We start from the raw sequence: 26,811 nt of genomic DNA on the forward strand, positions 1-26,811 counted from the left end.
CCGAGTGCTAGATACCCGGGTCACTCTTCGGTATTCTTGCTGACCCTCGGCCAGTTTGTGTAAATACAGTGTAATGGAATTCTCCTCCTCGACAAAGTCGCGACCAGTCTCGTCCGACTTGCAGACATCGCGTCTCACATCTTCCGTCTCTTCTACAATACTACTTCCAGGCTTCCAGGTAGAACGAAGGCAGCCATCACCACCAACAAAGTACTCGGATACCCTTCAGTACAACCGACATTATCATGGACGTCTTTGGCGATGAAGCCTTCAACGTCCCCGACTCGACCGACTGGCTGGGCACGCCCCTCGCATGCCTGATGCCCGTCGAACAGGCTTTCCGCTGTCACGTATGCAAGGACTTTTACGACTCTCCCATGCTCACATCCTGCAATCACACCTTTTGCTCCTTGTGCATCCGAAGATGTCTGTCCGTCGACAGCAAGTGCCCGCTCTGTCGCGCCACCGACCAGGAATCCAAGCTCAGAGGCAACTGGGCTTTGCGCGAAGCCGTAGAAGCCTTCAAGAACTCCCGCAAAGTCCTTCTCGAGTTTGCTAGGACACCACCGACCATTCAGGCGATACTGCCAGACCAAGCAGGCCCCAGTTCGCCATCAAAACGAAAGGCGACCGAAATGGAGGGGCCAAAAGAGGAGGACCCAGAAAGCAAGAGGCCGAGGAGGTCAACCAGATCAACAAGAGCCCGAGCCGCCGAGTTGACAGCGGCAATACTACAAGAAGAGCAAGACACCACACCTTCAGCCGACCCGGATTACGTCGACCAACCACCCGGTTCGTTTCCCTCCTCCCGCTCCTCGTGGGTTGCTTCTATCATCATCATCATCACTGACCTCCCACCAGACGACGGCCTAGTAGCCTGCCCCATCTGCCTCACCCGCATGAAGGAACAGCAAGTCGACCGCCACCTCGACACCTCTTGTCCCGGTTCTCCCCAGGCCGCATCCAAACGACGACCGATCCCCGCTCAAACACCACAGCCATCGACCTTTCCATCCTTCAACACCCGCCTCACATCTCAAACCAACCAAAAACCACCCGAACGCCTCCCCGCCCTAGCCTACTCCATGCTGCGCGACACCGCCCTGCGCAAGAAACTCTCCGAACTCGGCCTCTCCACCCACGGTTCTCGCCAGCTCTTGGAGAAGCGCCACAAGGAGTGGATCACGCTTTGGAACGCCAACTGCGACTCTTCGCGACCCAAAAAGCGGTCCGAGTTACTTCGCGATCTAGACGAATGGGAACGGACAGTAGGGAATCCCGGCACAGCAGCAGGAGGAGGAGGGGGGCAGCAGGGACTCGGACTCATGGCGAGGGCGCAAGCTACTGGAGCGCAGATCAAGGACAAGGAGTTCGATGGCAAAGCTTGGGCAACTCGGTATGGAGGGAGTTTTGGGGATTTGATCAAGCAGGCCCGGCAGGGGATTAAGAGGCAGACTTTGGATGGTAATGGGGAGAAGGCGGATACCAAGGGTGGGGGTGGGGGTGAGGATGTTGGCCCAGCTGAACTTCCGACACTACAAGCGAGAGAGGGGGAAAGCAGTGCAGCGCCAACACGGATGGATATTGTCCCGCCATCAAGTCCACCACGACCGGGGCAGGTGGATGACGCGGATACAGAACACGACGGGCAAGCTCCTGGAAAGGATGCTATAGCAGAGGATACCGCCATGAGGGAACAAGTCATTCCCGGGACTCCAGACAAGGAACGGCAGTGGGAGACGTCACAGCAGCAGCAGCCACCAATACCTGGGGATGCTCAACTGAGTGGGATGAAGAAGCCAAATCCAGAGACATGTTAAGGCCGATGGATATATTATGACAGGCACTCTTTTCTCCTACTTTACTAATTTACCCTGTGTTCTGTATGACATTTGTAGTCCATCCGGACTAGACCCACTTAACCTCTACACTAAAACCCACCCCACCCCCAGAAGACCCACATTTCTGTGGGCCGGGTCCGCTGAAGGATGTCGACGGGGGGTAAAAGTGATAGAGACTACTTACCACAGGAACCTAGTGACACCTACCCCCAACGTAAACATCGCCCCCAGGATACGACTCCCCCTTCACCCCGCCTCTCAACTCCTCTCCCATGCCCGCCCCCTTCAAAATTCCCTCCTGCCGCTTCACCTCCCTCACCACCCTCTCCGGATACAAGACCAAAAACCCCGCCATCACCACCCCCATCGGCACCCCATCAAACACATAGACAAACCACTCATGACTTGCCACCACCCCGTCCGTTCCCCCCAAATACTCGGCCCCGCGCACCACACTCCTGACAACCAACATAGCCCCCGCCACCTCCATCACACCAAAATACCACAGCCATCTCACCCCAGGGTCCATCAGCATTGCCCGTGACCTGGTCGGGTTGCGGTGCAGGCGCACGTGTAGGCGGCCGCAGGTGAAGAGGAAGATACCCAGCGCGAGGAGCTGGACGCACAGGCCGATTAGGACAATGATCTTGCTCAGGCGTTGCGCCGACTCGGTGCCGCTTGCGGGGAGGACGGTGCCGATGAGCTGGGTGAAGATTGCGGCCACGTCGGCGAGGACGTAGAGCCGCGTCGGGGAGCAGGTGCAGAAGCTGTTGGTTGGTTGGCAATGGGCGGTTAGTGACGGGGGGTCGGGGAAATAGATGATGATGGGGCGGTACCAGGAGTAACAGCATCGGGCGCAGCAGCCGCGGTTGTTACGGCGCCCGTGGTTGGGTTTGGAGGTGCCCTCGAGGAGCGCCGTGGAGATGCGGCCGTAGGACATGTATAGGGAGGCGGCGAGGAGGGGAGGGGCGACGAGGAGGAGCATGTTCTGCAGCAGCCAGGGGTCGAGCTTTGTGGGGTCGGAGTGGGCGTAACTGCGTTCGAGGTAGCCGAAGACGAGGCCTGGTTGTTTGGGGGTTGGATGGTCAGGGAGATTGCGAGGTGGAAGAGACAGGAGAAGGCTTACAGATGCCACCGAGGATGAGGGGAATGCATCCCCACGCCCGGAGCCAGACAAAGTAGACGAGGTGCGCGAGGGTGGCCAAGGCGAACAAGGCGAGAAAGAGGTGCGCGGCAACGTTGCTGGGTCGGTATTCCCAAAAGACCACCACCATGGTCCCGTTGACCACAGGGCCGAAGGGCGGGCCATCGTTAAGCGTCATTGAGTTGGGGAGGGTAGTAGAGATGCCAGGTTTGGGAGTAGACGGAAAGGGATATCAAAAGCTGCTGCTAGCCCTTTGCTTGATAACGGAACACATGACCAACACAACAAATACAGGGCAAGTCATTCCTCGAGGGGGGTTATATACCGTCGAGAGACAGGTGAATCGCATTACTTTCAGTGCTGATCAAGATCTGAACAGACGGTACCCTGGCATTCCATTTGGATGCTCACAGCCCCCTCAGACGAAACTGCGTCGTGGGCTGTGGGGCGGGCGACTTACACGAGATGTGGATTCACGGGCTTCCCTTTTATTCGGCTTTGATTTTTCGCACTTGGATCCGAAAAATTCACAGCCAACCATCCATTACACCTCAATGTCAACTTACTGTAGCCTCCTTTCGCAGACGCCGCAGCTCCATTCAAGGGCTTCCCTTTATTCGGGTTTTATTTTTCGCACTTTGATCCGAAAAATCAATTCACACCCAATCTCAACTTACTGTGCTCTAGCCACCTTTCGCAGAAATGGCGGCGTCGTCATCGACCAGAAAGTCCATTCAACCTCACCGCAAATCACGCACCGGCTGTAGCTCTTGTAAACGCCGCAAAGTCAAGGTCAGTTTTTCACCCGTTACCTACACAACACACAAAGATGCTTCTCGCCTTTTACAAGCGCCGTTTCTCGACTCTTGCTGACCTCCCTCAGTGCGACGAAGAGAAGCCATGTAGCAATTGCATCCGCTTCGGCCTGCCCTGCAATCTCGTCCCAGAAAATGCCCATTTCGAACATGGTATTGTAGGACCTGCCGCTCCGACTCGACGAGGTCGGGGGCGGCCTCGGAAGAACTGGGCAGGTGAGTCAAACAGTGTGTGCGAGCCTTTGGGCTTCACTCCAAGCATTTTTTTTTCCCTGTCTTTTTCCTCCATGTCTCTTCTTCCATTTCATGCCCTTTTCTTTCCATGTCTTTCTTCTTTCCACGCCAGCTAACTCTCCGCTCAGATCCCCCACACTCCCAAAGCACACCATCCACCACCCCAACCTCCCCCCTCGACGACCCAACACCCCTCAACCAGCGGGCCTGTGTCCCGACGACGACGACAATCGACCTCAATATTACCCAAGCCGAACTCCTCCTCCACTTCACCACCACCACCGCCCCCTCCATCGGCGGCTGCGACAAGCACCCGCACCACCTCGCCTTCTGGACGCGCAACGCCCTGCACATCGGCCTCGCCCACCCCTTCGTCCTGCACCTCCTCCTCGCCGACACGGCGTTCCACCTCGCCTACCTGACAGCCACCCATCACCATGAGCAAGAAGAAGTGTTGCTGTTGCCTCCGCGCCGTAGCCATAGCGAATATCTCGCCCTCGCGCAGCAGCACCTGACGGAGGGGGTGTCGGGGTTCGCGGCAGAGCTTGCGCGGCCGGGGGAGGGGAATTGTGGGGCGCTGTATCTGGGCGCGGTGCTACTTTGTTTTTGCACGTTTGCGGATGGGCCGAGGGGGGACGGAGATTTGCTGGTGTGCAGTGTTGATGGGGATGGAGATGGAGATGAAGGGTGTGGTTTGGAAGAGGTCGGGGGTGGTGGTGTGAGCATGCCGTTCGTGTACGGCGTGCGGCTCATGCACCAGACTTTTCGTCCAGAGGTGTTGTTCGCCGGTTTGATGGAGCCGTTGGGGAGGGATCTGCCGCCGTCGCCTTTGGATACGCCCGTTTACGTAAGGGATGGGTTCCCGCGGGTGGAGTGGGAAGAGCAGTTGGATGGGCTACGGGAGTTTGTTGTGGCCAGGGCACAAGAAGGCGGCGCACCCAATGAAGGAGAACTCTCCAGGACGACAGCAGCCGTCGCCGTCCACGCCCTCGACAATCTCATCGGGATATACGCAGCAATATACGGGCGCCGCGGGCCAGACGGCGAGATCAGAGATGACGGCCCGCCTCACAACCAGTTCGTGTTTGGCTGGTTGTACCGTGTCGAGCCCGAGTTTGCGGCGTGCGTGAGGAGGTGCGACCCCAGCGCCCTGTTGGTCCTGGCGCACTATGCCGTGCTGCTGAATAGGCAGACGACTCCATCTGGCTGGTTTCTCAAAGGTTGGAAGGAGCACATTATTGCGAGGGTTGGCGTGCTTTTGGGGGAGAGTGAGACCAGCAAATGGATGCGTTGGCCGATGGAGCGGATTGCGCCGGAAGAAAAAGAGTAATCTTCTTGCTACACTATATTTCGTGCAATTAGACATGCACTCCTTCTTCCTCTTTCTTACACAAAAGTCTTTACATCTATTATAGGCGTCGTAACACCAAGCGGCTCGACTACCTCGCAATGAGCATTCGGGTCGACTTATTTACCTCCTATCTCCGTCTCTCAAGCTCTCTCCTCCATCTGGCACCGAATCTCCACTGCACCGCCAGCCCCAGCAGCGCGACGAGCTGAGCCACGACGCAGACGGTGAAGGCTAGCCCGACGCCAAGGGCATTGACCATGGGCATCACAGAGCTCGTACCGGCGGCGGCGAACAGGCACCGGGCGAGGTTCAGGCTCGCACTGGCGGCTGCGCTGCGGTCGTGGAACACATCGACAAGGTAGGTCATGATGACGGATTGGGTGGCGATGGCCGTCCAGCCCGTGATGAAGGTGGACACAATCGGTACCGCCATGTGCACCTTTTGCGGGTACTGAATGGTCCAGCCAAATAAAGTGATGGATGCGCACTGCAGGAGGGCAAAGATCGGGACCAGGCGCAGACGCGCCTTTTCGAGGGGGAAATCATTGCCGTCCGAGTCGTCACCATGACCGTCGGCGTTAGGGGCCGAGTTTGATTGAGCCTCATACCGGGCTTTGATGCGGCCATAGTCCTTGTCAAGGACTTTTCCCATGACCAGCGTGCCGACCATGGATCCTACACCATTGGCGATGAAGCTCAGACCAATTTCGGTCTCCCCAAGCCCATACCGGTCCTCAAGGAGCGTGGACATGGCCGTGATGCTCATCTGCCAAACAGCGTAATAAACAGCGAGAAAGACGATGACGGGCGCGGCTTGTTTGCTGACAAGAATCCGAAAGGGACCGACAAGGTCGATGCGTTTTCTTGCCGCGGGCTCGGTGGCGACGTCCCATTTGACGCGGCTAGTTCTTTGGTAGACGACAAGCGGATACCGGGCGATGGGGTTCGACGGAATCCGGCTCCCATTGCCAACAACCGACCTCAGTGTCTCGGGCATCAAGAGAATCAAGGACACGACGAAAACACCGCTGTAGATGGCCAAGAACCAAAAGATGGCCCTCCACCCTAAACGGTCCGCCAGCGCGCCTCCGATAATCGGTCCCACAGCCACAGGCACGAGCAATCCTGCTTGGAAGATGCCCATGAAGCCGCCACGCTCATCACGCGTCGTGATGTCTCCAATCACGCCCGAGCCGATGGCGATGGTGCTCGCGCTGCCCGTGCTCTGGAGGCATCGCAACACGAGCACCGCAGCATAGCTCTTGGCCTCTCCCAGACCAATGCAGGCGCCGAGAAAGACCACAAAGGTGCAACAGTACGTGATCCGGCGTCCCTTCACATCCGAGATGGGGCCCCACAAGCTTGGCGCTATGCCTTGGAAGATGAGGTACGAGGTGACGGTCAAGTTGACGAGCTCGATGGAAACATTGAGGTCCTTGGCGATAGTAGGTAGAGCGGGAAAGTATACATTCGACGCAAAGCCCGAGACTTTTTTTTTTTTTTTTTTTTTTTTTTGTATCTGTCAGACCCCAAACATACTCGCCAACCACGCTTGGACAGAATTCCCCACTTACATGTTGCAGCGACAGAAATTATAAGGACTATCAGGGCTTTCTGTCGCTTGTCAAAGATGCTATACGGTTGCTCCGCGGCTTCTGGTGGAGGAAAGGTGGCGGCAGAAGTGCCATGAGGGAAAGGTGGTTGTTGATTTTGAACTTTAGTAATCATGGTCAATGGCAAGCGCCAACTAACTTTGTCATGGATCGGATCTGGATACTGCATGTGATCCAGGACATGTTGTATACACATAAGTCTGCTTTTGAGGAAATACGGGCAGACATCGCAGGCATAACGTCGCCTTACGGAGTTCGGAGCTGAGCTTTCCACTTTCGGACTTGAAAGAGTTTCAGGGGCTTCAACTCCGGAGCAGTAGCCAGACCAACTTTTGTGTTGGTTAGGTATGTAGTCTAGAGCCTTTACCGGCATTTGGAGTTGAGGTTTCGAAACACGTAACCAGTGCTATTGATGATGATGACGATGTCTACTTCCATCTCCCGAAGGGTATCAGACGTACGGCAACTACCTTACTCAGATACAAGAATTCAGCCCACATCCTCCTTTTATAACCCCTAAAGCAAAGCGCAAACCAACGGCTTTTTGACGGCCCTCTCAACAAGAATTAGCCTCCATGCGTGCAACTCGTCACCGCATACATCATTGTCCCAAACTCATCGACACCCTCCAACCACTGGTCCACTCTCCTGCGCCTTTCCACCAAGCCCGCCTCATCCATGTCTGCTGGAACTGCCCAAAGCTCATCGATGCAAAGGCCACCACCCTCCGTTTGTGGCCACTCGGCCACGTGCAAGTTGTATGCCTTTTCCCACTCATCCCGAGCTGATGCCTGCCACAGAGCTTTGCTTGCTGGCGCCGGTAGTCCTCGCAACTCGGTGCCAAGAAAAGTCGGAAGACCCTCTTTGGCAGTGAGCATGTTGTCCAAAAGATACATGGTGTAGAGCGTTCGCCGTTTCGTCTCGGCCACGATCCACGTTTCCCACCTCGGCCGCCGGGCTCCTTGTGCTCCTCCATGTCCGTCTTGTTCGGCCGAGCACACTAGCCCCCGCGCCGAACAGGCGCATGCAATCTTCTGGAGATGCATCATTGCTTGTTGTAGTCGGAGGAAAGGGTGGTCCGCAGCATCCCGGCCGACATGGAGTCGATAGTACAAGACCAAGGTGTACACCAAGTAAGCCTGGAATGCCGCAAGCAGCTGCGCCGAATCATCATCATCATCATCATCATCATCATCAGCATCGCAAGTGTTGTGGCCGTATTGCTCATAGAGCTTGTTCATCTCGCGCTGCAAAACCTCGGCAAGGACTCCTTCGCTGCCAGGCAGCGGCTTTTCGCAGCTCCGAATCAGGCTTAAGCAAGTCGAGAGCGCTGGTGTGTTTGGTAATGTGTGACGCACATGAACTGGGTGTAGAAACGGCGGGAGGCTATGGCCGCCGCCTCGGACCGCAACAGCCGCGTACGATTTGAGGATTCTATATGTGAAGGCTGTGATGCTCGGGGAAAGCGTTTTGGCCGTCTGCCCGGGGACAGCTACCTCTACGTAAGGTTTGAGCCAGCGGTTTTGGATGTCATTCGCGTTAATGGGACACACGAGATCGACATGTGAGAAGTCGAGGACATGTGCAGCTGACCCTCCTCCTCCTCGGGTGGTATGGGTGGATGTAACTTGGTGCCGTCTTGGATGAGCGGACCGGCTCGTGTCTGCAAGGTTTGTTGAAGCCGGGCTGACTAGGCCATCGAGACTAGTAGCTCCAGCAGGCTGGATACATGCCGTAGATTCACCGGCAAGATAAAGACTTGAGCTCTGTGTTGTCGGTGACATGGCAACATTCGGCTCGGGAGTTGAGCCATGAAGCGGGAGGCTCCCCGATACGGAAACCAGGCTGCCTCTTGTCTCCGTTTTTTCGAGAGAAACTTGGGAACCTCCAGACAAAGATGCCTGCGAGTACGTGCAAGCTAGTCCTCGTAGCGTGCATCGGCTACATGATGTTGCCTTGCGATCGCATTTCGCTTTGGCGTTGGAGCATGGTTGGCATGATTTTTGCCGTGATGTCGAGTATCTCGTAGTCTTCATGTATGGTACCTAGGTAGGTAGACGGTAAAAGAAGGAGTAGCGAGGTGTATGAGTGGTAGCATCTTCAACTTATAGGGGCCGTGCCGTGCTTCTCCACGTGTCCGGTTCCACCGGGGCGATCACATCTTCCTTCCGCGATTAGGAGAGCGAACGGGATCCCGAGTTTTCCAGTGGCTATAGGTAGCCGTATGTGTTTCTTTATTTGCTTTCAACCACTTTAAACTGTCTGTCTGTCTCTCCGTCCGTCCGTCGAGTTCCTATTCTATACCGACGGACGACGTGCCAAGATACTACTGCTAGCAAACTGCCAGCGCTTTTCGTATGTCTCAGATGCAGCATCTCTATTCCACTTGATAATCATCTCATTAATAAGGTAAAAAAAGAGCACCCTTGTTTGTTCCAAGAGACCTTTACTTTCATCAGATAGGTATCCTGCGTGAGTCTCTTTGTGACGAACAAACAGTAGTTTTGTCTCCTACTCTCTCTCTCTCTCTATCTGCCTCCCACTACTACCAGAGACAGTTAACGAAATCGTGAACATCATGGCTTCTTCTCCTTCTTTGCGCCCACCTTCCCATCTCTTGGATGGGCCTGGGGATACCTCGGACCGCATTTCAATGCAGGATCCAAAACCTCACTGGGAGGCGAACAATGTTCCCTTTTCAACTCCCTGGCTTTCTACTAGCTCAGACATCTTTCTTGTTTTGCCATGCATCTCCCCATGAGAGTACAGTGACACCTTTTGAGGACAATGTCTCTTCTCCACCTTCCGTTTTCTTGTAAATGCGGTTGAAAAGGAATGTACAAAAAAAAAAAGAGAAAGCAAGGACCTGCTCAGTCGATCCAGTCGCCGCCGTGAAGAAGAAAAAAAAAAGATGCTCCTATGCTGTTCTGCGTCGGCGCAAAACAAACAAAATGGTGCGTAAACAAGATTACAATAAGTTCCGTTTGGTAGGGTATGGTTGATGGCGCTGCCTGTCGCTCAGATGAATGCATGCTAATGGAAAAGAGAAACCAATGGGAAGCAAAAGCAAACCTCAGGTTGGCAACGTTCCAAACGCGCGTGAACCCTAAGATATGATAAGAAACAACAACCGCCGCCTCCGTTGCTGTCACCGCCGTGCTTTTGCTAGCCGGCTAGCCGGACAGCTACCACCCCTTTAAAACGCCGAGTCATGCAAGAAGGGAGGACTTGGTAATATTCCGAACGCTGTTGCGAGAAAGAGGAAGAAGATGCGTGAGCGAAAAAAAAGGGTCTTTCATCATAGAATACCGGAGTCTTTAAGGGCGTTATTGAGAATGGTTTCCTTGACGGCAGCAAACACGAGACGGATGTTGGAGGTATCGGTGGCTTGTGTCAAGCTGTGACAATGTTAGCATGATGGTGCATACACCAAGACAGGACAGATGGAGCGGACATACTGAGGATATAGGTTAAGGTGAGCCCTGTTAACCTGGTTAAACCGCCACAATAGATACTTGGCGGCCTTGTTGACGTCGTTTCCACCGGAATAATCCGGGAAATAGTTCCCTAGAGGTGACCGCCCCAGTTTCTGCTTGAAGATGTCGACCTTGTTGAGAAACAGGATGATACTCGTTCTCATAAACCACCGTGAATTGACGACCGAATCGAAGAGCAGCAGACTCTCCATCATGCGGTTCTGTTACATGTTAGCACCATCTCTGTACCAGGGGGTGACGTGGTTGGTGGACATACCTGACTGCTCTCCTCGAGCAATACTTGGTCGTACTCGCTCAGGGCAACACAGAAGATGATGGATGTGACGTTTTCGAAGCAGTGAATCCACTTCTTGCGTTCACTACGTTGCCCGCCCACATCAAACATGCTAGATCATTGTGTGAGCTGAGGGGCACGAGGGTAACAGATGTCTATCAGGCACACTTACTGGATACTGAGCTGCCCCATCTTGAATCTTGTCTCGTAGATACCCGTCGTCTTTGTTCTGGCGCGAAGTACATCCATTTCATTTGGTCGGTAGTCTTCGGCCACAATCCTCATGACCTCGGTGAAGAAACTGTGCAAGTCAGCGAACGTGAGCTCCTATGGAGAAGAAGAAAAAAAAAAAAAAAAGAAAAAAAAAGAAAAAAAACCGGACACGCACTATTCTGCAGAGTCCATAAGATAGAACTCTGTTTGCCTCTCCATGAGTTGCTCCTTTGCTGGATCATTCCATAGTGCCTGGATAGCTGTGCCGACTTTGGGGTCTATCGACTGTCCTGGTGGACACCCCTCCATGTTGTAGTCCTGCAAGAACTCGACGTAGGGCCGTAGCGACGGATCTGCTGGCTGGATATCAAACTGGTGCATAGCATTCACAACCGCCTTTGCGCATTCCAACAGATTCTTGTAGACGGTTGGTCGGTAATTTGTGAGCTCCTCATCTGAATAGCCCTTGAGATGTATGATCTTCATCTGCTTCACAATGGTCGATTTACCGCTCTCGCCGGAGCCTGTACGCGCACGCATGTTAGCAAAAACGTTTTTAGCGAAGGACAACAGGGGTACGCACCCAAAAGTAGAATCTTGCATTCTTTCCGTAGCTTCTTGGAGTCCTCCTCTAGGTCGCGATCGATCTTCTGGCTCCTCTTCTTCTGCTCCGTCTCCTCGTCGTTCTTGCTCATGCATGCGCCCATCTTGATCATCAATCCCTTTCGACTGCGGTGGCTAGATGAGGCAGCCGATGATGGCCGGGAACTTGGACCTGGCGGATAAGAAGATGCTCGTCTGTTCACGGGTCTGTTCTAGAAAACCATGAAGACGACTTTTTTTCCTGGCGAATGTTTGGTGTGATGTGCAGTTCAGCTTCGTCGCTCGAATAACCCTTCCTCGGCCTTTACTTTTGTCGACCAGGGGCAGACTTGTTCGTCGTCGTCGTCCGTCAATCGCCTTCCTTGTAGCTGGAATCCCCGGAAATGGGCGACGAGAAAAATACGGGTTCAAGATGATTTGGTCGACTGACGCAATTGATGGGCAGTTTTGTAAGGTTGACTTTGGCGACTTGTGTGTTCGGTGGGAGGCTCTCCAAGTAAGTCGACACAACAGGGACCACGGGTGGTTGGATTTGGTTGTGACGTCTTGAGTGGATGCAGTCCGAATCGTTTGGATGGATCGTTAGCCGTTCGTCGCCTCTCTCTCTCGCTGGTTGGCAGTCTTTCTTTGGCTGGCAGTCGCCGATTCCGACAGTCAGTTGGTTGGCGTGCACGCGCGCCGTCGGTAAACGGTTTCGAAAGGGTCGGCGACAAAGAAAATCGACGGACGCCGCAATGGATTGAAAGGCGAGATGGGTTGTTGGTTGGTTGGTTGTAGTGGTGTCGGGAATAATTGACGGACGGGAGGTAGGTAAGGCCAAAAGGTGAGGTAGAGGTGAATTGGCAGGCAGGCAGGCAGGCAGCCAGTATACCTTTTGTTAAGTTTTGCGGGACGGAGGAGATGGATGGGGGGGCCCAGGTCGGGATGCCCAGGTCGGGATGCCCAGGTCGCGACAAAAAACGGGGGGGTGCTGGGGTCACTGTACTGGACACTATGCCCTCACTGGATCCCCGAGTGTTCCAGGTTGCCCGGCGGCCAGTAAAGCAAAGTGGTCCGGGTTCGTGTTATTGTCACCGACTACCCGGTCTAAAATGCGCAGATCCAGCGCCTTTGTCAATACGATGGTGAATTGCTAGGGCAGGCCGCTTTAAGCGAGTTGACGCCAGTCAAAGTGGAAGGATTGGATGCCTTGACACTTGTGCTGTCGGGTTTGGATCGATGGGTTTCAAGTTCGCTGCAGACTGCAGTACATACCTCTAGGCAAGGTACTTACAGTGTGGAAGTCCCTGCGTGGATACAGACGAAGCAGCGAGGTGCCCGGATGCTGGAAGGAAGAAAAGTCGAAAATCGGGAGATGAGGCAGTGAAAACCGACGAAGGAGGAAAAGCAAATACTAGGTAATGATGGAAGGCAGCCGTACTGTAGCACCGACTGGTGACTGCAGTGAGCAAAGCGACGGCCGACAAACGCTGGATTGGCTGGAAAGGCTCATTTGGTTTGGAACTGCGGAAGGCTTGAAGAGGCCAAGAGGCAAGGGAGCCAATGAGGAGCATTGTTGGGTGGTGCGGCAGTTGAACGGCAGATCCACCACTCTCCTCCACTCAGCTTCACTTCTCAGGGCAGGGCAGTGAGTGCAGCCCTCCTGACGAAAGCCTAGGTACACTAGAGGTAGGTATGCTAAGCCGCAATTGTGCTAGCACTTCGCACGCTTGCTTAAACAAGTGAGTGTCACCAGCACAGGGCTAATTACCTGAATGAAACAGCACTACACTATTATAGGACCTTGTGTCTACATAAATCCCAGCGCTGTTGGGGAAAATACTTGGAGGCCAAAGTGGAAGGCAGGCCTTTTGTTATTGGATGTAATTCCGAGGTGTCGCCAAGACATAGTGGGGGCAGCGAGCTCCGCCTGGCGTAAGCCCCGCTAGACCCTATACGGTATTCTGGCAACAGCTACTCGTCTCCTCGTTGGATGAGGGGAAAGGCGCCAATGTCTGGAAGGAGCCGCTAGAAGAGGAGTGCAGGAGCCACATCTTCGGGAGTCAGCTCCACCGGTTATAAAAACCACCAGTCCCCTTCGTTGCGCTCTGAACACTGCCGATCTCACTCCACTGCCCATTAAATCCTTAGCGTGAACCATGACAGTGACCCCGACGACGACGACGACGAGGACGAGGACGACTACAACGAACGTACCGTGCCAGTCTGTGACCCGGCGATATTACTGATTTCCTGATCGATACCCGAATCTAATTCTTGGGTCACGCAAGAGTGTCCACCATGGGTCTCGCCTTGTCAGGTCATAGCTAGGTACCTAGCTGTGGCTACCTCTACATATTGAGTTGGGGTCCGTTCCCTTGGGGGCTTTCTTCTTCAGCTCTGCCACGAGGCGACAGGCATGGAAGATGACTTGAGGCAGGTAAAGGGGCGCCGAGTGGTTCTCGGCCGTGTCTCGCAACTCAATGCGCCGGGTTTTATGTATCATGAACTTTCACCTTGCCCCCTACGCCGCCTCCGCCCCCGAGAACAGACAGTCAGACATGACCGTGACGACATTCATGTCTCAACTGACTCTCTACAAACACTTGGCAGATCAATACCAGGATGCAAAAAGACCGGCGTCCTCATAGCTGCTTTTTACTCTCTTGGCGGTTGACCGTTTGCAGGCAAAGCAATGATTGTCGACGGTTGTCAATCTTGAGAAAATCTGCGTCTAGTGTCCGATCAAAAGCCACAATTGGACGGCACCAAGGCCCAGCTGGTCCAGCTTGTTACGGAGCCGATGGGCAAAACATCCACTTTCCGAATAGCCTCCAGTTTCTCTCCTCGTTGCTCCCATTGCCTGAAGCACCTCACCATTTTCGTGCCTTTTCCGCCGTCAGCTCACTCATATTAATCAGTGCCTACGGTACTACACTGTCCCCATGGGACCTTTTTGCTCTTCAACTTATATCCGCCGCGAGATGGTGTCCAAGCTGTCTGTCCAAGGTCCCCCAATGACAAGTCCCGCTGTTGATTGAGATGGCCCGTGCACCCCGCTCCTTGGGGAAACGGTTGGCGGGTGTAAGGTCAAGGAAAAGTGGATCGGTTGGAGATTACTGAACTCCTCTTTGCTTCCCAGAAGGAGCTCCGTACTCGGCGGTTTTCCTCCCTTCTCCCATCACAAAAACTCAAGTCTTCATCCTCGACTCCTCACTCTGGCGGCCTCTGGCGGGTACTCCCACCTCGCTCATTTCCACGGTCCGGGGAAGTCCCTGATTGCCCTTTCGCATCTCCAGGTTCATTTCGTCCGCTTCATGAGCTTTCACATACTTTGTACCACCTTCACACGTGTGTCCGCGTTAAGGCGACCCAGCCGAGTACGGTACGCGCAACGTTCTCTCTCAAACGAGGAAGACATTCGGATTCGATGCAACACAGTACTCGGCTACTCAAGTTACTGTCACACCAAGCTGTACACATCAATGCTGGTTTGTTTGTTAGCGTAGGACACGCCCCACATCCTTCTACAGGGGGGTAACACGGTCAGAAAGGTCTATTCGCGCGATTTGATTGGCCGAAATCGCTAGATTTTAACGTTAGAACGAGTTGATAGAAGGGATTCACACACACGCACACAAACCTCTCTTTCTAGCCAAAAACTACTAGAATCACCAATCATTTACAATTTTCACCTCATTACCTTCTATAATCGGTATAATTATCAGGCATTTACTTTTTGTTGTTCCCCCTGTTCGAAAACCCTGTAAGTAGGTACCAAGCTAACGAACAAACCAGGGGTGATGTGTACTAATCACCGTGAACTACTCCACGTGTTTCCATGGTCAATTCCAAGCGGATACATGATGAGACCAAACACCGACTGCTCAAACACTCGTCTTGCCCGTCTCTTCATGCAGACAAGAATAGCACCGACGAAACACCATACTCTGGAGAGGAGCGAAACATGCTTCGGAGTTTATGATGGCGATCTTGTTTCTTTTCTCAAAAAAAGTCCATCTAGACAAATCATCCATGCGCTACCCAGCAATCACATCTCACTCACTTATCACTCATGGGAACCCTAGATCACCATCCAAGTCTACCAGATCCCCGACCCTAGCACCCCCGACCCAGCCAAGCTACCACCACGTGTATGCGAAGAAGCCAATTCCCGTTTTCCGTCATTTGGTATCCCAAAAGCGAGGGCAACCTGGGTGTTCCCAGCAGGGGGGGCCATTAGGTTTGGTGATGAATGAACTAGGGGCTTTGGATGAAACCCTAGTCGGTCGTCCTTATCCAGGTACATACCTGACTTGATTGGAGATGGCGACTTTTGGCATCTTTTCAAAAAAAAAAAAAAAAGTTGGACAAACTTCATACCTACATAATGGAGAGAGGTTCCATTCGCAAGATCCCTGGTTTATAATGCCATTGTTAAGGTCCATTTGTTTGGGTTTTTCTCCGGCGTTTGCTGCGATACGATACTGGATGGAGGCGGCTTATCGATCTGGATATGTGACAAAACATGGTCTGGACTCCCGTCTTTACATACAAAGAAAGCGGAAACCCCTTCTTCAGCGCTTCAATGATACAATTCAGTTCCGCGTCTTCCACTTTCAAATATAGAACACTTATGCGTTATGCGTACATCTGTCACAGTACATCACAAATTCCATCATCTACAGAACACGCTAGACTGGCCTGGGACTGGTTCGCGCTAAAAGTGTAGCAAAGAATCGGTCACTTGTCAGTTTTGGGCTTTTTGTTCCTTGCATCCCCCCCTGACCCTCTTCACCAAGTCCGGTAAAACGAAGCATCAAGATCCCCTGCCTTGGCTGCTTGGCCTGTCTAACTACATTCAGACCATCCAAGGAGATTACCTAGCTACACTACAACCCCTTCCGCTCTTCCGCCCTTCCGTCCTTCCGCGCCCTGCCAGGCGAAAGCGACTCCTTTCAGATTTCCGGAGAACTCTCAACGGTTTCAAGTGATTGTCGTTTTCTTTCAGATGTTGGTTCAATGTTGTTCACAGTTTCATTGTTCTCTTTGACAACCGACATCATCAACTGGGAGCCATATCCTGCAGCAGAAGCCGTAGCTGCACCGTACGGTACTCAAGGACGTTTCCTCGCTGCAGTTGGATGGATATGACTGTTCTGCAGTCAGATCGTTCCCCGATGGCTTATGGTGACACATACGCAGCACGCACCATATAGAAGCGCCGTTGGCGGTTGATTTGGACGATTCACCGTTGACGATTGCGCCACGCAGCCTTTTCTTATCGCTTTCTCTTCCGGTTCGATTCTGCTCTTCCTGCGGAACGCATGGCCACAGCTCGGTGGACGGAACGGGGCAAGGCTCTTTGGCTCTATTTATATATTCCACCACCGTTGGCTGCACGAGTGGTAGCTGGCAGGATGACCGAATTCAACAGATTGGCGTTGTGCTGATGTTCGAATTTGGGATTTGCGGCTTTCAAATCAAAGAACACTAACAGTCGAATGATAGGTACCTCTATGCTTACACTAGTGCTCACACGGTACCACCTGCAAACTCAACGTCCGCAATATAATAACCAAGCAGGAAGTTCCTCGATGTGATCTGAGGCCAATAGGGGGGAAACAAAACAAGCTAAAATGCTTGGATACGCTTCACCAGACCGACCTCGTCATTTTTACCGGACCGCTAAATGTTCAATGGCATTATGCATCTACTGATCGCATATTAGGAAACACCAAAGTGACGACTATTGATGAGTGATCAATAACCCGGTCCCGAAGGTTTGGTTCGTGGACAGGGGTGTCATATGGCCTTTGTAGTATCGCCTTACTTCCTCATACCCTACCTTTATCTAGATTTAGATGTCCTTAAGCTGATCAGAACTATATGTGACATGTGGAAGGCAGCATGACGCTTGTCCCGCTCTCACTCCCACATTGACACAAGCAGGTTTAGGATGCCAAAACATGTCAATATCTTTTAGGGTTTGACGACCAACAAATACAACCTACATCGGACACTTGACCGGTTTCGAAAAAAAAGCATACCAATTCACGCACACTTCCCCTTCTCCACGAATACTCTCGCTAACCCATGCTCCCTAAAATCGATCAGTGGACCAAGCTAACCCCTACTGAACTAACAACACTACACCACACCACAAACAGCTACACTACAAACAACCACGGGCCGACTGCCTGTCGAAAGACTGTACTGTACCTGTTTTGTGCACCCGGCACTGTGCCAAACGCACAATGACTTAGTACTAGGTCGCCTTCCAAGTCTAATCGAGCCCATACTCCGATATCACCCATCGTAGATCATCATGGGATAGGACCTTTTTTTCCGTCCAGCACCAGACGCGCCCACAGCACGCCCCCAGCACATGACATTGATCTCTCGCTTGTTTTGATGCTAAAAGGGCGGAAAAGGGACTCAAAGAACCAAAATGGACTAAAAAGGCTTTAAAAGGGATTAGATACAAATAGGATGTCTCAGATGTCGTAACAGTAATTCGTTTTGTAGCCTGGCCGGAACTTGACTACACTACACTACACTACACTAGGTACAGTACACGCTAAGGTGACGAACAACATATGTAAAGGGAATCAAACCAGCATAAGAGATGAACTACCTAGCTATGTTAGCTAAGTATGTGGGTATACAATTTGGAACTGACGAGTAACTCCGTTTCCGCACCTCGCTGGGATTATGAGAATACCTACTGGTACCTACCTACACTATGGTAGGTGCGTGAGTGCCCGGCCTACAGACAAGAGGGCGGAAACGAATCCGAGAAGACACTACCTACCTACCTAGACTAGTCTAGGTGACTGATTGACACATGGAATGGAGCGAGCGGAAAGGCTCCGAGGAAAGAAAGAAAGGGAGGAAGAACGTAACATGGCGACTTTCCCACCTCATAATACCTAGGTAGGTACCTAGGTAGGTAGGTACCCAACACCCAGCAGCAGCAGCGCTCACCAAGGGGCAGTAACTGTGTAAGGTACCTAGTCAAATAATCCGGTAATCAACTTGTCCACCAACTATCTTGGCTACTTACCCAAAGTCCAGTCACCTCAGTTGTCGTTGAGTTGCAGTATACCTAGGGACAGCTTCCATCATCATGCTTGAAGTTACAAAGTCACTACTTAGTTATCGGTTTAGGTAGGTAGAGGTAGTTAGTGTACAAACACCAAGGCTCGAGCAAGGTTCGTTCATTCCCTTCCCTGAGTGAGAGTCTGGGCAGTTTCTAAAACAACCAAAGTGATCTAGAGGTAGGTACCTACCTACCTTGGGATTTACCGCAGTGAGTGCATACCGTAAGTTACCTCTAGTCAGTGTTGTGGCTACCGTACATGGAGGTATCTGTACCAACATAGCTACTATATAGAAGGCAGCATAGAAGTATCGCTTCATAGCCTGGCTTCGTTGGGTCGGGTAAAGTGAAGATTCGTTTCTTCTATTACTACCTACTACCTAACACGGTTATGTTTTCAGTCTTCACCGGCGTCAAACAACTTGAATCACTTCTACAAAGACCAAATAGAAGCACATGCAGACAGGGACTCATAATGGGGTAATAGTAAGTATGTGTGATCTGTAATGGTATTTGTCATTAACTCTTTGTCCTTCCCCTTCCCAAATCCTTCTGCTAATCTCTATTCTTCTTCTTCTCAACTTCTTCAACCTTCCAGCACACCCTCTCTCTCGCTTGAGATCACAAACTAACAAACAAAGCACGCTGGTTGTTCAATACCGGTATGTGTGAATTCTATCGAGGCTAGTTAATTCGTACTTTTTCCCGCTTGATCATTGTTAATTTGTTTACCCCGCACGTTGTCTCTTCTGGTGATAACCGCTTCAGTACCCAGACTCCGAGGTTGTTGTATCTGTGGTTGGTCCTACCACAGCATCAGAGACCACTTAGGCAAGATACCCAAGCTCATCATCCTCCAACCGCTCCAGGTACTCTTTATCGAGCAAGATCTCAATGCACTTCTTGATGTCGCCAATCTTGGGCATGAATCGTGCCTTAATCTGGTTGATGGTTTCCGAGACAAGCTGCTGGTGCTTCATCTTCTTGCGCGCCTTCATGATACGGACGATAGCGGACTGTGTGGTTTCTGCGTTAGCTTTCTAATCAACACGCTTACTGGGTGTAGGGGGTCACACACCTGCAACAGCAACTTGCGATCCTCCTCGATCGTCTTGTTCGTCTCCGCCTCCTCCTGCTTGGTCTCACTCTTCATGCCCACATTCAAATTGATGCGATACTTCTTGTTCTTGAAGTCGTAGTTGAGCGAAAACGTCGCTCCCGGTCCAATCTTGCCACCTTCTCCACCCTCCGCGGTAAGAACCTTGGCCTTGACCAATATGCCTAGGGCGCCTTCAAGCACGTCCGCGTTGAGTTGAGTGATGCTCGCAAGCTCCTCGAACGTGTACTGGTCCTTCTCGTTGAAAAGCAGTAAGATGGCCATCTGGTACGCCGACACGCTAAAGATATAGGGCATCTTAGCGCCCTTCATATAATTCGCCTTGATGTCGCCCTTGCACAGCTGCCACAGCCAAGTGAGCTTGCGGCCTTCGTGCTTGTTCTTGTAGAAGCGGGTGAACCGATCGCAGTCGGCCGAGATCTCGGCGGGCGCAACAAAGCTGGTGTTTGGCGGAACGAGCGGCCAGAAACCGGTGCCGAGGATAGAGTACGTCGAGTCGAGCGGCTTGCCGTCCATGTTGAGGGAGGCGACGTGCTCCTTGAAGCCTGTGTTGAGATCCTTGGAGATCTGCATGTCCTGGAACATGCGTTGCAACTTGTTGGTGTATTCGAAGCCGCAGGCCTCCTTGAGCTTGGAAATCATCGAGGTCTCGGCATCGTCCGAGTTGGAGTTGCTGTGTACGAGGCGGCGCGCCAGCATGCGTGAGTAGAACTTTTGAAACACGTCCTTGTCCTGGATGTACTTGAACACAGTCATAATCTGCGTCAGCGTGTTCTCGAGCTCCGCCTCCTCCACTCCGGTGCTGCTCTTGCGGAGAAGCACGTCCGTGTACTTGGCCAGCAGTTCCGGTGACTTGTTGGAGCCCGATTTGCAGACCTCGTTCCGGTTCACAAACTCCTTGCACGCGTTGTCTAGAGATCTGGTGAAGTCAGGCTCCTTGTTGAAAGCGCGCTCAACTAACCCCTGGTACTGAGTGTGGATCTCAAGCAGAGCGTCGACGTAGACCTTGGGCTCCAGCTTGTCGGCGTCTGCAGCCACCTTGGCAACAGCCGCCAAACCAGCCTTGCGAACATGGGCCTCGAAACGAGTCCGCAGAGGCTCCAGACCGTCGGGAATGCGAGAAAGGAGGCTGTACATCCGCCTCATGTCGTCCTCTCGGTTGTTGTCCAGCAGGGCCTGGAATTCTTCACGCAACAGGGTAGAGTGCTCCGCGATGAGGGCCTGGTTGCAAGTCCTCTTCAGATGTAGGGCAATATCTGGATGCAGATACATGCGTACGCGCTCCTCCTCCTCAGCCAGGCGAGCCTCGGCCTTCTTCATGTACTCGACAACGCTATTCTCGGCCACGAACTGTTTGCTTTCGTTTTGGTAGAAGACTTTGGTCGCCTCCAGGAACGGCCTTTCAAAGTGGTACCTATACACTTCCAGCGTCGTCTTGGTGTTGTCGCCTTCGTCCATACCGAGTGAGACGAAGCTATCGACCACCTGTTTGATCTGGGTGTACTCGATGGTTTCACCGAGGCGTTGCCTTTCCACTAGCTTGAGAACGGCGTCCATGACTTTCTTAGAGACAGCCTGGAACAACACGTCACGCCACTGAACAAGGTGGAGCGTGTAGACGTCGTAAATGTTCTTTTTCCCTTCATCCATCTCGCGCTTAACCCAGTGTCTATTCAGGTACTTGAAGAGATGGTGGATATACTTGGCGGCGTTGGTGTAGCGTTGCCATTCGCGAATGTAAAAAGCTAACAAGGCCTCGTCCTTGTGAGCCTCCGCTTCGGAGACTAGGTGCTTAAGGTGGTCTGTCAGGTAGTTGGCCAGCTTCTTGTACAAGTCCTCACCAAGCAGATGGGCTGGTGCATGTTAGTCCTCTTGCTCAATCTGTTTAACGGGCAAATGCAGGGAAAGACAACATACCCCCTCTCTGGGCCCCGATTCCCGGAAGGTGATTACTCGGACTGCTGCTACCGCCGTTGGCCTTCTGCGATGTGCAGAAGTTGTGCACCGCCCTATGCCGCAGTTAGTACCATGTTGAAGGAGTGTATAGACAAATAGGGCATCCGTCCAACTAACGTGTAGATTCCCATGTACTACAAACGGCGTGTGTTAGCGGGGGGTAACGTGGACGGATGGGCGAGGAAGAAACATACACTGCTCATGTCGAGGCCTTCTTGGAGGTTGGTCATGATCTTGTTGATACTAGACTGCAAGTATGGCCAACTGATTGGCAGAGGGTCAGTACGGCTGTTTGGAGGCAGAGGGGCCAGCAGCGAAGAGAGCGAAAACATACGTGCTGTCGATACCATCACTGCCAGAAGGCTGCTGCCCGTACGCCCCCATCATCATGGTTGCCGGAGGCATGTTTGTTGTGTCTATGTGTATGTTCGTTTGAAGAGCGATCGTGCGCCGGGAATCGAAGAAAGAATGCGATGTTGGGAATAATATGCCGGCTGACAAGTGGTGGTGGACGAGGGGCGTAATCCGTGAGAAAACTCAAGCTGACCAGGTCGTGTTGGGTCGCGTGTGTTCGTCCAGAGGCTGTCGGGGGGGCAAGAACGAGTTTGATCTGGGCGACCGGTCGTTCTTGAGGTTGGAAGCGCGTTGACTGCGACCGGTGACGAAGGGTAAATGGACTGGGTGGCAGCCAGAGGCGTAGAAGTAGAAGCTCGTCCTGAGCGATGAGGCGCGCCACAGGTCTGGAAGGTCGGATGGATGGCGGGGGTCACCACGTCCTTAGGTCCGTCGGTGTCGGCTGGGAGAAGGACCGTGACCGTGAGCAGACAGACAGACGGGTTGATCGGATATCGGGTCGGGTGAAGAAAGGATTGTTCCCTTGGAGTGACGGGTGTGAGGTCGCAGCCTAGAGGTGAGGTGTAGAGGTAGGTACCTTGGCTGGTTGTTGTTGTTGTTGTTGTTGTTGTTGTGGTGGTGTTCTGACAGGTTTCAATGTTCTGTTCTGAGTGTAGGTAATCAAGTTGAAGAGTGGAGTTTCCAGTTTCCAGATTGGCCCCCCGAGGCTGCTGCTGCTGCTGCTGCTGCCGTGGTCGATGCCCGGATGATAGAGCGATGCCGTCGTTCGTTGACGGTTTTCAGGCTGCAGCGGCGTGGCAGGCATCGATTGACACTGACAGCAAGCAGCATGGAGGCTCCAGAGCAGTGGCCCCCCCGCCAGTAAACGTCCACCGCGAACACGCAAAATTGTGGGGAACCAACCATGGACGGGAAAGTGGCGGGGATGGAGACGACCTATGCCCTGCGATGCGGGACGGGCGACCATCTAGTGTACATTCCGTCATTACCGGTACATCTAACAATGGCGGCTAACAGATCTGATGAAGGTATGTACCTTATATTGATATAATACCATGTTTCTTCTCAATATGAATACAATAACCGGAACTGAAGTAATAAAATATGGGGATGGCACATATGTACAGCTGGCGGGGCATTTTACATACAAGAAAGCAGAACAGTGACAACGATGTAGCTACTTGTAGGTAGAGGTAGGTCAGCCGTTTACAGCCCCTTTAACCGCTAATGTTGTAGAAGGACACCATTGGTGGCCAGAATTCGATTAAACTGCATGTATTTTTCTGCTGGGAGCTCACGGCAGGCAATATGATATCTCCTTACCATGTCAAATCTTTCGCTATCCGTTCCCCTTTTCATGTCTCATAATGCATATACAATCGAGTAATAATCATCACCATCCTTGCTAATATCAACATCACCAACATTACCAACTGATCAAACACTATTTGTTACCGCTGTATGCTAATTTGCTAATCCAAAAACCCCACCCAAAAGAACACAGAGGCAGAACCGTGCTGAGGTATCGACAAAGTACGAGAAAATGCAAGTAAGTATGCTCCCATGCGGGTGGTTGGAGACGTTCGACGTGATTCATCTCCCCCGCTTTGTTTTTCTTTCCCTCTCAATATCCTTCGGGGCTTGACCGCCCATTATAACCGTCATTACCTTCCCCTCTGAGTCTCCAAATCATCTCCGCCTCCCAGCTTTACTACCAGCCTAAACACATTGACCGTAAAGTTGGTCAACCAGAAAAAAAGCCCAAGCAGCTGAAACGCGGCCAGCGCCTGGCTGAAATGGTCCGTGAAGCGATCTTGACTGTTATGATAAACCAACACCTCATATGCCAACGCCGTGCTGGCCGCCTTGAACACGATGAAAAACACATCCATCAGCACCAACCCGCTCTTTTGCGTCACCGGCCTTAGTCCCAATGGGCGGCCCGTGTATTCGTCCCAGAGCATGTACCCGATATAGGGAATCGCTATCGTGTCCACCGCAATCGCCACTATCGCTTGAGTCCGCTCTGACGACCCGGGCGAGATCTGTCTTATCAGGGAAAGCTCTTGGTCGACGTATCCTTCGGAATTGGAGGCTGAATGCAGGGCTCGTAATCGAGCGAGAATCTGATTCTGTAGTTCTTGCTGGTTGGAGCGCCGCCGACCTTCGAGCTGGTAGATACGAATCGCAAGGGCGAGGGCACAGATGGAGGTGATGAGTACGAGGGACCGGAAGAGTAACGGCACCAAGGGATGGCGGAGGACGTGCTGCCAGAGTCGCTTGTACAAGGCCGACCTCCTCCCGGTGCGAGACTTGTAAACGTCTTCGGATTCGGGCAGGTGCACGGGCAAATTCAAGTTTGGTTGCAGCTTCTCGAGTGTTTGGTAGTCGACCACTTCCGACTGCTCATTCGGCATGTGGCCCCACTGCGACGAGTGGATGAATTCGGACCAGGGCGAGTTGGACGTGTAGTGCGCATTCCGGTGGAGAATGACGGGTTCGTCCGTTCGGAGATGGTCCCATTTCCGGCCGCGCTCCATGCCGTCCCCGCGTCTCAGAATCCGCCGCAGTTTCATCTTGGAATCGTTCCTCCGCTCTAGCCCATCTGGTTCGTACACGAATCCATCTTTCGATACCCTTCGTGGTTCGGTTGGCGTGCCGTTGTGTTGTGGCTGGACTGTGCGTGGGGGTGGTCGGTTCAAGATCCCCCCCTGGCCGGTGGACGGTTGTCCATATCTCTCTTCATACGAGTCGATCCATGCTACATGACACGAGTTAGAATTCAGAGCAACAGAACCACATATTCTGATTTATTATTGTGAGAAAGATGATGTTGGGAAGTTGATGTCGGGTGGGGGATCCATACGAGGCAGCGTCCTTGGCTTGGGACGCAAAGGAGGAAGCAATGTGTCACCATCAGTGTTATCGGAAGAAGGAGTGGACTGGTTCGAGCGTGGAGGAGACGGATTCGCGGCCGTCATGCTGGCACTCAACACTACTTTTTTTTGTTTGTTGTTTGCCGAGCCCGTTGGGGGGTGGCTGATGGCGGGCGGCTTGGAACTAGAGTCTCGGATGTTCCAGTCGTAATGGGTAAGTTGTAGTAGCAAGTAGTAGTGTTGACGTGACGATGGGTAGAGGTAGCTCGGGATGTGCAGTCGAAGTCACTCCGGATCGGCGGCAGAGGTATTATTGTAGGTGGGGTGGGTCAGGTTACTGCACCCCTCAGGTTATCGGAGTGGCCGGGCAGCGGCAGCAGCAGCAGCCGCGCATCAGAAACGGGAATTGGCGGCAAGATGATCCGTCTTTTTATCACGCAGTTATCGGAGGGCAACGGATTGAAACCCCAAAAGGCGAGGAGGAACTGGAGGACGAAGAGTTGGCGTGGGATGGAAGTGGTAGTGCCAGTGGCGGTGCATAGCGGTGTGGTTTAGCAATTGATGTTAGTGATAGGTCAAGATGCTTCAATCTCCTGGCATTCCACTTCCACTTTGCACAAGTCCCGATCCGTTCTTCGTTCCTGTTGGCGATTCCAGGTCTCGTCGGGGGGTTAGTCGACTAGGGGGTGTTTTTGCTTTCTGGTCGCAGGGCGTCAACCTTTTGTTCCCATCAATGGCCGCAAGAGGTGAGAGGTCCTGTCCTTATCGGTCGGTCCCAACGAGATAGGATGGGACTGGACTGAGGGAAAGGGCACACTCCGACGGCGACCTGAGCACGGATCGATAAAAATGAAGAAGGGGAAAGTCTTGCAAAATGTGGAAATGGCTGGGGAAAGGACGTCTCTTTACAACAGCCCGGTTTTCCTGCTTCCAGTTAGTTGCCGTGATCCAATCTCCCTGCCTGGCTCCCCAGGGGCTGCCCTTGTCCCTTGCCCTGCCTTCTGGCCTGCCCCTGGTCCCCTCTGGCGGCTGCTGAAGGTCGGATGACGGGGTGTGAGGTGACGCCCAGAAAGGGAGCCGATGGGATGGTTGCAGCACTGGCAACCTAGGTAACTGAACTTGAGCCCAGGGGCTGCGCTGCTGCGCTTTGACGGCCCCTAGGTACCTACCTACCCTAGAGGTACTTACCTCTACCGTAACAAGGAATGGAACGCCGGCCGGCCTGGACTGCCTTGGTTTTGTGGGCTTCTCTGTTAGTGCGCGTGTTAGTGCAGCGCCTTTTCAGCCTGCAGCCCCCGGCTATTCCCTGCCGCCCCCACTAGCGAACCGCTCAGGAACAGCAATGACGACACTGCGTCTGGTTCAGGGGACAGAAAAACCGGGGTGCGTGGAGGGGCCCGTTGGTTTCCCGTTTCCCATTTCCCGGTTATCGACCAGATCAGTGTCTTGACACGTGCCTGCGTGCAGAGGGGACGTGTCGTGCAGCAGTAGGGCATCTGGGAATCCCTTCATATCAAATGATACCCGAGATCCATATCAAAGTGACCTTGGCTGACCTATCTTTCTTTTTCTTTGGGGCTTTAGCCAAGGACAGTCTTTCTGGAGATGACGAGATGCAGTCTCCAGAAAAACTGGGATCCCTCTAAAACAGGGACATTGTGATACACATGACAGGAGTGTCGGTCAAACAGACTTTGTCAAGAAGCTTATCAGATTGAATCACGTAACTCCGGTACAAAATTCAATTGTACTACACTAGAGCTGAGGTACTTCTAGGAAAACGTTGGTCGTTGGGCTGAATCCGTCCCATTCCGGCCGTGACACTCGGACGGCCCGTCCTCT

At 52.8% G+C, this 26,811-nt stretch overlaps 8 protein-coding genes across 9 annotated transcripts; 2 read left to right on the forward strand and 6 right to left on the reverse strand.

Annotated features, from left to right (window-relative positions):
* The first annotated feature begins 69 nt into the window (after nucleotides 1-69).
* uvs-2 (ultraviolet sensitive-2) lies at nucleotides 70-1,879 on the forward strand. The gene is made up of 2 exons (XM_957116.3): nucleotides 70-792; nucleotides 862-1,879. The coding sequence occupies exons 1-2, from the start codon at nucleotides 246-248 to the stop codon at nucleotides 1,818-1,820; spliced, it is 1,506 nt and encodes a 501-aa protein (XP_962209.2). The 5' UTR covers nucleotides 70-245; the 3' UTR covers nucleotides 1,821-1,879.
* Nucleotides 1,880-1,979: 100 nt separating this feature from the next.
* NCU05208 (hypothetical protein) lies at nucleotides 1,980-5,624 on the forward strand. Its single transcript, XM_957114.2, has 4 exons — nucleotides 1,980-3,280; nucleotides 3,365-3,777; nucleotides 3,869-4,016; nucleotides 4,163-5,624. Exons 2-4 carry the CDS (start codon nucleotides 3,688-3,690, stop codon nucleotides 5,362-5,364), a joined length of 1,440 nt encoding a protein of 479 aa, XP_962207.2. The 5' UTR covers nucleotides 1,980-3,280; nucleotides 3,365-3,687; the 3' UTR covers nucleotides 5,365-5,624.
* NCU05209 (hypothetical protein) lies at nucleotides 2,035-3,286 on the reverse strand (the record flags this gene model as incomplete). The annotated part of the gene is made up of 2 exons (XM_957115.2): nucleotides 2,968-3,286; nucleotides 2,035-2,903 (listed from the first exon to the last, which is right to left on the reverse strand). Exons 1-2 carry the CDS (start codon nucleotides 3,161-3,163, stop codon nucleotides 2,035-2,037), a joined length of 1,065 nt encoding a protein of 354 aa, XP_962208.1. The 5' UTR covers nucleotides 3,164-3,286.
* Nucleotides 5,513-7,113, reverse strand: NCU05207 (MFS multidrug transporter; the record flags this gene model as incomplete). Its single annotated transcript, XM_957113.3, has 2 exons — nucleotides 5,513-6,873; nucleotides 6,960-7,113. The coding sequence occupies 2 exons, from the start codon at nucleotides 7,111-7,113 to the stop codon at nucleotides 5,513-5,515; spliced, it is 1,515 nt and encodes a 504-aa protein (XP_962206.3).
* A 442-nt stretch (nucleotides 7,114-7,555) lies between these two features.
* NCU16898 (hypothetical protein) lies at nucleotides 7,556-9,039 on the reverse strand. Its single transcript, XM_011396144.1, has one exon. The coding sequence runs from the start codon at nucleotides 9,032-9,034 to the stop codon at nucleotides 7,565-7,567; it is 1,470 nt and encodes a 489-aa protein (XP_011394446.1). The 5' UTR covers nucleotides 9,035-9,039; the 3' UTR covers nucleotides 7,556-7,564.
* A 299-nt stretch (nucleotides 9,040-9,338) lies between these two features.
* Nucleotides 9,339-12,815, reverse strand: gna-3 (guanine nucleotide binding protein alpha-3). The gene is made up of 6 exons (XM_957112.2): nucleotides 11,566-12,815; nucleotides 11,158-11,506; nucleotides 10,942-11,070; nucleotides 10,752-10,881; nucleotides 10,457-10,695; nucleotides 9,339-10,396 (listed from the first exon to the last, which is right to left on the reverse strand). Exons 1-6 carry the CDS (start codon nucleotides 11,696-11,698, stop codon nucleotides 10,297-10,299), a joined length of 1,080 nt encoding a protein of 359 aa, XP_962205.2. The 5' UTR covers nucleotides 11,699-12,815; the 3' UTR covers nucleotides 9,339-10,296.
* A 6,327-nt stretch (nucleotides 12,816-19,142) lies between these two features.
* On the reverse strand, nucleotides 19,143-22,776 carry cul-1 (cullin-1). Of its 2 annotated transcripts, XM_011395838.1 has the most exons (7): nucleotides 22,671-22,743; nucleotides 22,074-22,615; nucleotides 21,934-22,003; nucleotides 21,857-21,873; nucleotides 21,701-21,792; nucleotides 19,745-21,636; nucleotides 19,143-19,682 (listed from the first exon to the last, which is right to left on the reverse strand). In XM_011395838.1, the coding sequence occupies exons 2-7, from the start codon at nucleotides 22,142-22,144 to the stop codon at nucleotides 19,494-19,496; spliced, it is 2,331 nt and encodes a 776-aa protein (XP_011394140.1). In that variant the 5' UTR covers nucleotides 22,145-22,615; nucleotides 22,671-22,743; the 3' UTR covers nucleotides 19,143-19,493. The 2 variants fall into 2 exon arrangements, with proteins under 2 accessions (XP_011394140.1, XP_011394139.1); XM_011395837.1 differs by having other exon boundaries at nucleotides 22,074-22,776.
* Nucleotides 22,777-23,441: 665 nt separating this feature from the next.
* Nucleotides 23,442-25,846, reverse strand: NCU05203 (hypothetical protein). Its single transcript, XM_957109.2, has 2 exons — nucleotides 24,960-25,846; nucleotides 23,442-24,854 (listed from the first exon to the last, which is right to left on the reverse strand). Exons 1-2 carry the CDS (start codon nucleotides 25,072-25,074, stop codon nucleotides 23,758-23,760), a joined length of 1,212 nt encoding a protein of 403 aa, XP_962202.1. The 5' UTR covers nucleotides 25,075-25,846; the 3' UTR covers nucleotides 23,442-23,757.
* Between the last annotated feature and the right edge of the window lie 965 nt (nucleotides 25,847-26,811).

This window comes from Neurospora crassa, linkage group IV, assembly GCF_000182925.2.
Source record: "Neurospora crassa OR74A linkage group IV, whole genome shotgun sequence".
NCBI lineage: Eukaryota > Fungi > Ascomycota > Sordariomycetes > Sordariales > Sordariaceae > Neurospora > Neurospora crassa.